Source organism: Paroedura picta, chromosome 1 (genome assembly GCF_049243985.1).
Source record: "Paroedura picta isolate Pp20150507F chromosome 1, Ppicta_v3.0, whole genome shotgun sequence".
Taxonomy (NCBI): Eukaryota; Metazoa; Chordata; class Lepidosauria; order Squamata; family Gekkonidae; genus Paroedura; species Paroedura picta.
This window is the reverse complement of record NC_135369.1, coordinates 13,098,385-13,111,036: the sequence shown is the minus strand read 5'-3', so window position 1 is coordinate 13,111,036 and position 12,652 is coordinate 13,098,385. Positions and strand designations below refer to the sequence as shown.

The following is a 12,652-nucleotide window of genomic DNA, read 5'->3' as shown; positions in this document are numbered from 1 at the left end:
TAGGTGTAACTCCAGGGTCCTCCTGGAGGTTGGCAAAATTACTTGGCCTTGAAGAGAAACTGGGCACACATCACACTCACTGCCCTGCCCAGTGCACCCAAGGGAAATGAGCTGCATCTGTTGGCTCCCCAGCAGCACCCAGTGCCAGCCGCAGGTATGATCAGGAGGCACCAACCGCACCTACAGGTAGGAGCCAGTCTGGCCGGAACCTGGAGGAGGAAGCTCTGGGGAACCTGATTTGTGTCACCCTGAATTCCAGAAGGAGATGAACATAAATACCATTAATCAATATAAGCATAAAAATAGACACAATGCAGAGGAAGCGGAGGGAGGGAATATTTTATCCAGTAGAATCCATGAAATGGCATAAGGACATCAGAAGACCAGTGGTCTATTTAGCCCAGCCTCCTGCCTCACACGGGGGCCAGCCAGTCCCTCTGCAGGGCCAGCAACAGGGCAGGGAGGCCGAGGACTTCCCCTCATAAGGACACAGGAGAGCCCTGCTGGGTCAGACCAGGGAGGGTCCCTCCAGTCCAGCCTCCTGCCTCACCCAGGGGCCAGCCAGTCCCTCTGCAGGGCCAGCAACAGGGCAGGGAGGCCGAGGCCTTCCCCTCATAAGGACACAGGAGAGCCCTGCTGGGTCAGACCAGGGAGGGTCCCTCCAGTCCAGCCTCCTGCCTCACCCAGGGGCCAGCCAGTCCCTCTGCAGGGCCAGCAACAGGACAGAGAGGCCAAGGCCTTCCCCTCGCAAGAAGAGCCCTGCTGGATCAAACAGCAATCCATCTAGTCTGTCCTCTAAAGCAGGGGTAGTCAACCTGTGGCCCTCCAGATGTTCATGGACTACAATTCCCATGAGCCCCTGCCAGCTGGCAGGGGCTCATGGGAATTGTAGTCCGTGAACATCTGGAGGACCACAGGTTGACTACCCCTGCTCTAAAGCAGCCATTTCCTCCAGATGAACTAAATTGCCTGGAGATCAGCTGTAATCTTAAATTTCCAGCCGCCGCCTGGGGGTTGGCAACTCCATCGATACTTTCCCCTGAAAAAAAGGGGGGAAGGGGCAGCTTCAAAGTTTCATCCCATCATCTGAGCTGGGTGTTCAAGAGCTTCATAAACACCCTGGGGACTTGCAGAGACCAAACCTGGGAATCAGCTTCTCTCACTCCAGATGTGCAGACGCTCCTCGTGACTGTGGCCCGGTGCAGAAATAGAACAGGAGTCCGACGGCACCTTGTAGATTAACAACATTTCTTCCAGCAAAAGTGAGTCAGATGTGAACCTTCTGCAGCTGCATGTGCAGACAGGCAGGCGCAAGTCTAATTGAGGTGAGTTCTGACTCATAAACATGCTGGGGGGAGGGGGGCTTTATTTGCCTTTACAAAGCTTGCCAATTTCCAGGTGATGCCTTGAGATCCCCTGCTATTACAATTGATCTCCAGGTGACCAAAATACATATTTCTGGAGAAAAAAGACTGATTTTTGTGGGAACCCTATTGCATTATACCTTGCTGAGGTCCCTTCCCTCTCCAAATCCCATGCTCCACCCCCACCCCAAATGTCCTGGTATTTCTCAACCCAAAGGTGGCAACCTTATGAGTTTGGAGTTTTCTTCTGATTCCAGAACTTCAGGCCCCACCTGAAGATAGGCAGCGCTAGTTTCCAGAAGGTGGCCCCAGAGTTATTTTTTTAATTATTATTTTGCATTATAGAATTATTATAATTGGCGTGCGATGCTCTCTGCACATTCTCAGAGGCACTCCTGTTTTGTTTTTTAACTTCATCCACGTTGCAGCATAGAAACGTGTTCCCATTTAACCCCAGCAAGTTGGCACGGGGAGACTGAAGGACAACGAATCGCTGCTACGGAGGCCAAGGAAGCCAAACGCTCAGTGACCACGCGAGAACTACAACTCCCAAGATCCTGCGCGGCATGCCGCTTTGACTCGGAAGAGGCGGCGATTGGAAGGAGGGAGGTGACGTCATCGCGCGCGACTCAAAAGTGCAGGAGCGCTAGAGAATCGGTGAGACCCGGGAAGGAACTTCATAGGTGGGCAATGGGCATGGAGAGGCGACCGGAGGGGGCTGGGAGGGCGATGCCCGGGCGTTGCAAGCGAAAGGGTGCATGGAAGGAAAGCATGCATGCAGGCAGGCTTTTGCAAGTGCATGAAAAATGGAGGCAGAGGGCGGCGTGGCATTAGTGGGCGGATCCTACGCACCCCCAGCTTGCAATGTTTAGATGAGTTGCAGGCGGAGCCCAGAGATGCCAGCTGCGCGTGGAAGCTCAACAAAGGAAAGCTTTGCCGGTTGAATTTCTAGGAGTGGATTTCTCACTGCTCGTGTCACAAAAAGTCTCTGTTGCCTTTTAGCAAATAGATCTCATGTGAAACTGCCTGACGCTGCCTTGGTCCATCAAAGGGGGTATTGTCTATTCAGACTGGCAGCGGTTCTCCAGGGCAGGGGTAGTCAAACTGCGGCCCTCCAGATGTCCATGGACTACAATTCACAGGAGCCCCCTGCCAGCGAATGCTGGCAGGGGGCTCCTGGGAATTGTAGTCCATGGACATCTGGAGAGCCGCAGTTTGACTACCCCTGCTCCAGGGTCTAAGGAAGAGGCCTTTCCCATCACTTTGTGCCTGATCTTTTAACTGGAATGAACCTGCGGCCTTCTGCATGCCAAGCTCTGCTGCTGAGTAGCCATGTTAGTCTGTCTGAGTAGCCATTTTAGCAGTGGGAAAGAGCTATAGTCCAGCAGCACCTTCAAGACTAACAAAATTGGTGGTACAAAGTGAGGAGTGACTTAGGAGGATTCTCCCCTGCCATTGAATTTGTTGTTTTTAAGCCACTACTGGAGTCTTGCACTTTCTTTAGCAAACAGATGGTGATTTGAGGGAGGCCAGACTGGATCTAGAGGGGAAGGGGATGCTAATGACCATTGGATGGCACTTGCCTCCTTGAAAAGAGTAGCAAGGCAAGGAGAAATTAAAGGCAGAGGAATGTTGGAGCTGCTAGTCTTAGTGGAAGGAAGACACAGAATGTCTGGGATGGTTTGCTTTGAAGGGGGGGGAAGCAGTTTGTAATGGGCAGGGGGGGTATTGCACAAATGTGACTTGTGGGAGATAGGCCTTCAACTCCCTCTCACCACCACCACCACCCATGTTGTATTCAAAGCTATAAAGTCACAAGCGTTTTAACATTTTTGACCCAAACTCAGTTGGGCTCTCCTTCCATCACTAACTTGATTTATTTATTGAAAAATATTTGTATCTTAGGTTTTGTATCAGTCAATATCAATAGGTCCAGGCAGTTGTTGTCAGGCAAGAAATGCCACTTCAATTAAAAAGGATGCTTCATAACAAAATCCAGAACTATTGAAATGGAGGAAAACAGTAACAGTGGAGGGAAACGTCTTCCTAAACTGGTAAAGGTATCCCCTGTGCAAGCACCAAGTCCTGTCTGACCCTTGGGGTGACGCCCTCCAGTGTTTTCATGGCAGACTCAATACGGGGTGGTTTGCCAGTGCCTTCCCCAGTCATTACCGTTTACCCCCCAGCAAGCTGGGTACTCATTTTACCGACCTCGGAAGGATGGAAGGCTGAGTCCTAAAAATTGAAAGGGGCAATGCCAGCTGTGCTGGGATCCTTGGTAACATGGATGCTAGACTACTGTATCCGATTGTTCCCGGGGACTGCCAATGAAGACTGCTTGGAAACTCCAATGAGCACAGAAATAATAACAACAACAACCTATCCTTCCCTAAAGGTACAGAATGGATCACAGCAATCATATAACAATAAAATAACAATATATATATATATCAACAATCATGTAACAGTAAAATAATAATTTTATTATTTGATTGTTAAGTGATTCTTGCTACTTACCCTGAGCCTTTGGGGGAAGGGTAGGTTATAATAATGATTAATATTAAAGCTAAATTAATTTCCATTCTAGTTTAAAATCAGATCATTCTAAAAGGTGATAGTAACAAACATAAATTTCGCAATCAAAATGATTCAACTGAAGTTTTGGGCAAGGAGGCTAGAATTTCAGAATTCTTTCTGGCCTCAGCTGTAGGCCTGGTGGAGCGGTTGTGTTTTGCAGGGCCTGCAGAACTGTCCTGGGTCCCACAGGGCCCTGATCCCCCCCTTATAATGTTCCACCAGGCCAGGATTGAGACCAGCTTAACTTCTTTGGGACTGGGAATCTTGAGCAGGTTTTGCTTGCTGGATCTTGGCCTCTTGACAGGATTCTGCCATGACAAACATATAGAATGCCAACAGTTGTTTCTAGGCCCAATTCCGAATGCTGATTTTGACTTGGAGACTGCTGGATTGTTTCTATCCTTACTACTACTACTACTACTACTACTACTACTACTAGTAGTAGTAGTAGTAGTAGTAGTAGTAGTAGTAGTAGTAGTAGTAGTAGTAGTAGTAGTAGTAGTAGTAGTAGTATTTAATTTGTTACCCACCACTCCCAAGCAGGCTCGTGGTGGGTTACAGGTGTTCCGTTAAAACTCACCTGAGAGTTCATTCCACCAGGTCGGGGCCAGGACTAGGTTCTAAGATGGTCAAAGGAGGCATGGAGGAGGGGAACTTATCTAGAAGCATGAATGGAGGAGACCCCTAGGGTGGCTGTCTCAGCTGCTTCTTCCATATTATGGAAATCCCTATGAGCTGTGATTGAGGCCATCAGCCTAGGCTTTCGGAAAACGCATTTATTGAAAAGGCCTTTAAAGAAATCTTGAGTGCTGCTTGCAGAGTTTACAAATGTTTGTTCTGCTATTAATTATCCTTGCTGCTTATGTTTCCTTCTGTAAGTTGCATTGCGTGTTCTGCATCTGGAAAGGGTCTCCAAATTTGCTGAGTAATAAACTAAGGGACTCTTGGAGAAACAAGGATTGATGGGCGACATGATAGAGACATAGAAAATTACCCCTGGGATAGCGGAGGGGGAGAAAGAAGTATTATTCTTCCTTTCTCACACTGTCAGAACTCAAGGAAATTAATGAGGAGTAGGCTGAGATAAAAGGAAGTACTTCTTCATTCAAAGTGGAATTCCCTTCCACAGGAGGTGGTGGTGGCTACAAGCAGACAGCTTCAAGAGGGGACTGGAGAAATGTATGGAGCAGAGGTCTATCACTGGCTCTTAACCACAATGTCTGGGTTCACTCGTGATGCCCTGTATTCTTCACGCTTGGTGGGAGGGCCACAGTGGAACAGCTTCTGCAGTTATGGACCCTCTGGTGGACCTCCTGATGACATCTGGGTTTCGGCGACTGTGTGACAGAATGTTGGATGGGCCACTGGCCTGATCCAACACGGCTTCCCTTATGCTATGTCTGGGGGAGGGACGCCCTGTATATTTAGTTTTTGGGGGGTAACGTTGGGAGGGCTTATGGCATTCTGGGCTCACAGGTGGACCTCCTGATGGCCCCTGGGTTTTGGCCACTGTGTGACGCAGAGTGTTGAACAGGATGGGTCACTCTTGCATTCACACGTATTGACAAATGCCACTTTGTGCCAACCAACAGTACCCGGAAACTCTGACTTCCCCCTTCTTCTGCAGATCCAACATCATGACGAAGCTACTGCAGTGGCTCTTCGCACTGGCTCTTCTGGGTGGCACCTGGGCAACCCTTACCCTGAACCTCTTGGGACTCAATCTGCTGTCCCCACCCTTGCACCAAGTCCTGTGGCCGCTGCCCACCTACCTGCTGGTGACGTTTGGCTGCTACTCCCTAGGTGTCGTCGGGTATCGCTTGGCGACTTTCAATGACTGCGAGGCGGCTGCGCGGGAGCTGCAGGCCCAGATCCGGGAGGCCCGGGATGACCTCGCCCGGCGTGGTATGAAGTTCTGAACCTGACTGCCTAGGATTGGTGCCCTGGACTGGCAATCAAAATTGGCTGAACTCTGTCATTGGCTGAAGGAGTATTTGTATCTTAACAATACCACTTAATATTTCTATAGCATTTTCGGAGCTCCAAGCTTGACCGCACAAGCCCTGCGGTGTAGTCCTGTCTTGTTCTTACGATAAAATGGATTTGGAGCAGTTGCTTGGTTGTAGGGGCAGATGACGGCCGCCCCGTGGGGACTGAATAGATGGGGTGGTTCATCCCATGAAGCTGATGGGCAGCAGGTTCAAGAACGACAAAAATAAATGTTCTTTTATACTGAAAGTGGTTAAGATGTCAGATTCAGTCCCAGAAAATAAACAGCTTTAAACGGAGATTAGATCGATTTGTGGAGGGTATCTGTGGCTATTAGCCATGGTGACTGAACGCAACCTCCAAGTTTTCAGAGGCACTAAACCTCTGGATCCTAGAGCCAGGAGGCAACTAGATGTACCCTCACTGGTCTGAGCCAGCAGGGCTCTTCTGTGTCCTCATGAGGGGGAGGCCTCGGCCTCCCTGCCCTGTTGCTGGCCCTGCAGAGGGACTGGCTGGCCCCTGTGTGAGGCAGGAGGCTGGACTGGAGGGTCCCTCCCTGGCCTGACCCAGCAGGCTCTCCTGTGTCCTTATGAGGGGAAGGCCTCGGCCTCCCTGCCCTGTTGCTGGCCCTGCAGAGGGACTGGCTGGCCCCTGGGTGAGGCAGGAGGCTGGACTGGAGGGACCCTCCCTGGTCTGACCCAGCAGGGCTCTCCTGTGTCCTTATGAGGGGAAGGCCTCGGCCTCCCTGCCCTGTTGCTGGCCCTGCAGAGGGACTGGCTGGCCCCTGTGTGAGGCAGGAGGCTGGACTGGAGGGTCCCTCCCTGGCCTGACCCAGCAAGCTCTCCTGTGTCCTTATGAGGGGAAGGCCTCGGCCTCCCTGCCCTGTTGCTGGCCCTGCAGAGGGACTGGCTGGCCCCTGGGTGAGGCAGGAGGCTGGACTGGAGGGACCCTCCCTGGTCTGACCCAGCAGGGCTCTCCTGTGTCCTTAGGAGGGGAAGGCCTCGGCCTCCCTGCCCTGTGGCTGGCCCTGCAGAGGGACTGGCTGGCCCCTGTGTGAGGCAGGAGGCTGGACTGGAGGGTCCCTCCCTGGTCTGACCCAGCAGGGCTCTCCTGTGTCCTCATGAGGGGAAGGCCTCGGCCTCCCTGCTCTGTGGCTGGCCCTGCAGAGGGACTGGCTGGCCCCTGTGTGAGGCAGGAGGCTGGACTGGAGGGACCCTCCCTGGTCTGACCCAGCAGGGCTCTCCTGTGTCCTTATGAGGGGAAGGCCTCGGCCTCCCTGCCCTGTTGCTGGCCATGCAGAGGGACTGACTGGCCTCTGGGTGAGGCAGGAGGCTGGACTGGAGGGACCCTCCCTGGTCTGACCCAGCAGGGCTCTCCTGTGTCCTTAGGAGGGGAAGGCCTCGGCCTCCCTGCCCTGTTGCTGGCCCTGCAGAGGGACTGGCTGGCCCCTGGGTGAGGCAGGAGGCTGGGCTGGATGAACCCCTGGTCTGACCCAGCAGGGCTCTCCTGTGTCCTTATGAGGGGAAGGCCTCGGCCTCCCTGCCCTGTTGCTGGCCCTGCAGAGGGACTGGCTGGCCCCTGGGTGAGGCAGGAGGCTGGGCTGGATGAACCCCTGGTCTGACCCAGCTGGGCTCCCCTGTGTTCTTATGAGGGGAAGGCCTCGGCCTCCCTGCCCTGTTGCTGGCCCTGCAGAGGGACTGGCTGGCCCCTGTGTGAGGCAGGAGGCTGGACTGGAGGGACCCTCCCTGGTCTGACCCAGCAGGGCTCTCCTGTGTCCTTATGAGGGGAAGGCCTCGGCCTCCCTGCCCTGTTGCTGGCCCTGCAGAGGGACTGGCTGGCCCCTGTGTGAGGCAGGAGGCTGGGCTGGATGAACCCCTGGTCTGACCCAGCAGGGCTCTCCTGTGTCCTTATGAGGGGAAGGCCTCGGCCTCCCTGCCCTGTTGCTGGCCCTGCAGAGGGACTGGCTGGCCCCTGGGTGAGGCAGGAGGCTGGGCTGGAGGGACCCTCCCTGGTCTGACCCAGCAGGGCTCTCCTGTGTTCTTATGAGGGGAAGGCCTCGGCCTCCCTGCCCTGTTGCTGGCCCTGCAGAGGGACTGGCTGGCCCCTGTGTGAGGCAGGAGGCTGGACTGGAGGGACCCTCCCTGGTCTGACCCAGCAGGGCTCTCCTGTGTCCTTATGAGGGGAAGGCCTCGGCCTCCCTGCCCTGTTGCTGGCCCTGCAGAGGGACTGGCTGGCCCCTGTGTGAGGCAGGAGGCTGGGCTGGATGAACCCCTGGTCTGACCCAGCAGGGCTCTCCTGTGTCCTTATGAGGGGAAGGCCTCGGCCTCCCTGCCCTGTTGCTGGCCCTGCAGAGGGACTGGCTGGCCCCTGGGTGAGGCAGGAGGCTGGGCTGGAGGGACCCTCCCTGGTCTGACCCAGCAGGGCTCTCCTGTGTCCTTATGAGGGGAAGGCCTCGGCCTCCCTGCCCTGTTGCTGGCCCTGCAGAGGGACTGGCTGGCCCCTGTGTAAGGCAGGAGGCTGGACTGGAGGGACCCTCCCTGGTCTGACCCAGCAGGGCTCTCCTGTGTCCTTATGAGGGGAAGGCCTCGGCCTCCCTGCCCTGTTGCTAGCCCTGCAGAGGGACTGGCTGGCCCCTGTGTGAGGCAGGAGGCTGGACTGGAGGGACCCTCCCTGGTCTGACCCAGCAGGGCTCTCCTGTGTCCTTATGAGGGGAAGGCCTCGGCCTCCCTGCCCTGTGGCTGGCCCTGCAGAGGGACTGGCTGGCCCCTTGGTGAGGCAGGAGGCTGGACTGGAGGGACCCTCACTGGTCTGACCCAGCAGGGATCTTCTGGTGTTCTTATGAGGGGAAGGCCTCGGTAGGAAGCTGCTTTGGGTAGAGAAAAGCGGCATATAAGGACCAATTCTTAGTGGCAAGCATCCCCCCTTAAATAGCAGCAGCGTTTAAAACCTGCCTTGTCATAATGATTGCTTGTTTGAAGACACCCAGTCCGGAAGGACGTCCTCTTTATTGCCTTTCCAAACATAGTCACCCTAATTTAGCCAGCGGTGCTTAGTTTGGGAGGAGAGTCTCGGCCGGAAACCGTTCTGCCTACTTTCCGATCCTGAAAGTCGTGGGGGTGGGGGCGTGGCTCAGTGGGACAGCTCCTGTTTGGCATGCAGAAGGCCCCTCCCTGGTTCGATCCCTGGCAGCATCTCCAGTTAAAATATCTGGCAGTAGGGGCATGTGGAAGACCTTTCTCCGGGTGAGACCCTGGAGAGCTGCTGCCAATCTGAGAAGACGATGCAGACTGAGAGGCCAAGGGCCTAATTCGGTAGAAATCGGCTTCACAAGTGTCTTGGGCTCCTGACTTATAGTTTTTCAGGTGACACAAGACTACTCTGTTAATTTGGCTGCCACAAAATAGCACACACAACTTCCTTGAATTTCCAATTTGGGCACCCGATTTAAGGGGAACAGCCCCACTGAGCCACTGTATGAGGCAGAATACTGGACAAGATGGACCCTCACTGGTCTGACCCAGCAGGGCTCTTCTTAAATGCAAATAACGTGTTCTTTCAAGAAGAAGAGTTGGTTTTTGTACCCCGCTTTTCATTGCCTGAAGGAGTCTCAAAGAGACATTCACCGTCCCTTCCTCTCCCCGCAGCAGACACCCTGTGAGGTTGGTTGGGGCTGAGAGAGCTCTGAGAGAACTATTCTGTAAGAACAGCACTATCAGGACGGTGACTGGCCCAAGGTCACCCAGCTGGCTGCATGTGGAGGAGCCAGGAATCTTGGGAATTCTGACCCCGGGTGGTGGGCTTAGTCCCAAAACGGCAGCTGTGGGGGGAACAATGTTTTTAAAAAAAAGACAAGTGAGAATAAGACCAACGCTGAAGAAGAGTTGGTTCTTATATGCCGCTTTTCTCTACTCATTCTCAAAGCGGCTTACATTCGCCTTCCCTTTCCTCTCCCCACAACAGACACCCTGTGAGGTGGGTGAGGCTGAGAGAGCCCTGAGATCACTGCTTGGTCAGAACAGTTTTATCAGTGCTGTGGTGAGCCCAAGGTCACCCAGCTGGATGCATGTGGGGGAGCGGGGAATCGAACCCAGCTCGCCAGATTAGAAGTCTGCACTCCTAACCACTACACCAAGCTGGCTTTCTGGCAGTGGCTGTCCATGAAGCAATGTTATTTTCAGATCTCCGTGGCTAATCAGAAGCTTTCTGAAAACACTTGGTGGGCGCCATGTTAACAAACTTCTGTGACAGAAATGAAGCCTGGAATCTCACATGAGCCAGGGCAGAACCCAGGCACTGGCATAGTACTTTTGACCATGCGCAAAGCACCGTTCTCTCTGCATGGAATGCTTTCAGCCAACGCCCACACCTCCATGAGAAGTGCACATGGGTTTCAGACACCGCCCATCAGCTGCAGAGGAGTCCCAGAACTGCAAAGTGACATGCCACTGACACCTCCACTTCTCTCCTTGTAGCTGTGGGACAAACTCAATTATCGAGTTTTGGTCCCGCCCTTTTTCCTAGGAATTCACAACAGCGGCCTCGCTGCTCCCTTCCTCATAACAAACCTCTGAGGTCGGTGAGTCGGAGGGTGACTGAATGCACAGGAACCCATGAAGCTGCCAGATGCTAGATCAGATCACTGGCACAGTGCAATCAGCATTGTCTGCTCAGGTTGGCAGCTGCTTTGCAGGGACCTGGGCAGAGGTCTTTCACATCACCTACTGCTTGGTCCTTTTTAAACTGGAGATACCAGCGATTGAACCTGGGGCCTTTCACATGCCAAATTGATGCTCTATCATGAAACCATGTCCCCAAGTCACCCAGCAAGATTCATAGCAGAGGGGGAATTTGAACCCAGGTCTCCAGCACTCTTACCCTTAGATCATCCAGCTGTGATGTAGTGGCAGGTAGGGGTTAAGAGCGTGGGCTTTTAATCCGGTAAACTGGGTTTGATTCCTTGCTCCTCCACATGCAGCAAGCTGGGTGAATTTGGGCTACTGACAGACCTGATAGTATTGTTCCCACAGAGCAGTTCTGTCAGAGCTCTTTCAGCCCCACCTCCCTCACAGTGTGTCTGTTGTGGGGAGAGGAAGGGAAGGCCGCTTTAAGACTCCTTCAGGCAGTGAAAAGCGGGGTATAAAATACAATTCTTCTTCTGTCCTGATGTTCTACACAGTGGGGTGGCAGATGGATGGGCTAGATTCATACTGGGTGACCTGGGTTCGAATCCCCACTTCTGTCCTGGAAGCTCATTGGGCGACCCTGGGCCTGTCACAAACTCTAAATCTGGCCAACCTGAGAGCAAAGGGGGAAATTACATTCTGAGCAGCTGGAGTCTCAACGATGGGTAGACAAACGGGATATAAACAAATAATTCATCATTTTCTCACTGAGTGAAGGGTGTGTTTACATTCTCCCATCTGCAAATGTCTCAAACTCATATTTAACCTGTTCTACCATGCTAACGTTCCTGAGATATCCTCCTTACTTATTCACGGTATTTACCGCTTCTCCAGAAGAAAACCACCCCTATGCACACAACAGCAGCTTTGTACGGTTAGGGTCTGTGAAATGGGTATATAGGAGCAGAATTCAGTAATTTGGGAACGGTGTGTTGGACAGGGCTTTTTGTGAAGGTGAGTTAAACACAGGAGGAGGCACCTTATTCCAAGGGTGGCCACTGGACTGTCATGTCTGTTAATGTCTACGGGGCGTCATAATGTTCAGTGTTTTAGGAGCACAGAAACTGGGAGTTCGAACTGGCGAATCAGGCTCAATTCCTCGCTCCTCCACGTGAAGACACAAGATGTAGACTTTACTGATATTGGGAGTGGGGAGGTTCGGGGCAAAACCGACTTCTGGTTCCAGGCATGAGTGATCCCCCAGTTTATGGGGCTGCTGTTCCTATTAAGATTATAAACTGCTTTATTTTGTTGCGCTGAAACCAAAGGAAGCGGCCGAGACCCAACCTGGTCCCTTTCTGTGTAGCCCCGCCTCTTTCCATGATTAGCTCCGCCCCACAGTTCGGTTTCTCCGTCACACTGGCATTTGACCAAGGGACAGAATGCAGACATGATATGAAAAATACGTGGGAGGGAGACCAGAGGGACTTTTTAGCTCCATTTTGTGTGTGTGTTCCGTCAAGCGTGGAGTTTCCGAGGCAAAAAGAAGAGCTGGGGTTTTGTATCCCGCTTTTTACTATTCGAAGGAGTCTCAGTGGCTTACAATCGCCTTCCCTTCTTCTCCCCACACCAGACAGCCTGTGAGGGCGGAGGAGCTGAAAGACCCCTGAGAGAACTGCTCTGCAAGAACAGCTCTAGGAGAACTGCGAGTCTCTCTGTGGAAGAGCGAGGAATGAAACCCAGTTCTCCAGATTAGAGGACACCGCTCTTAACCACTGCACCATGCTGGGTCTCAAAGAGGTGAAGCTGAGAGAGTTCTGACAGAATAGGTCTCTACCAAGGTCACCCTGCTGGTTGTACGTGGAGGAGTGGGGAATCAAACCCGGTTTTCTTAAGGACTGCACCACACAGGGTCTCAAAGAGGTGAAGCTGGGAGAGCTCTGAGAGAACTGCAAGCGGCCCAAGGTCACCCAGCTGGGTGTTTTGCCCTTGCCGGTCTGTTCATTGCAACCTTGGCGGTCTCCTATACAAGTCCTAACCAGGGCCAGCTTCCATAGGCTGACATGATTGGGCAAGCCTGGGCTACTCCAGGTAAGGGCT

At 53.2% G+C, this 12,652-nt stretch overlaps 1 protein-coding gene across 2 annotated transcripts; it reads left to right on the top strand.

Moving 5' to 3' along the window:
• The first annotated feature begins 1,873 nt into the window (after nucleotides 1-1,873).
• Nucleotides 1,874-6,179, top strand: DPM3 (dolichyl-phosphate mannosyltransferase subunit 3, regulatory). 2 transcript variants are annotated; one of them, XM_077322232.1, is made up of 2 exons: nucleotides 1,874-2,021; nucleotides 5,569-6,179. In XM_077322232.1, the coding sequence occupies exon 2, from the start codon at nucleotides 5,579-5,581 to the stop codon at nucleotides 5,858-5,860; it is 282 nt and encodes a 93-aa protein (XP_077178347.1). In that variant the 5' UTR covers nucleotides 1,874-2,021; nucleotides 5,569-5,578; the 3' UTR covers nucleotides 5,861-6,179. The 2 variants fall into 2 exon arrangements, with proteins under 2 accessions (XP_077178347.1, XP_077178338.1); XM_077322223.1 differs by having other exon boundaries at nucleotides 1,941-2,047.
• The last annotated feature ends 6,473 nt before the right edge of the window (nucleotides 6,180-12,652 follow it).

Coding starts and splice junctions, on each gene's coding strand:
- DPM3 (XM_077322232.1), top strand. CDS start 5,579: ATGACGAAGCTACTGCAGTGGCTCTTCGCACTGGCTCTTCTGGGTGGC.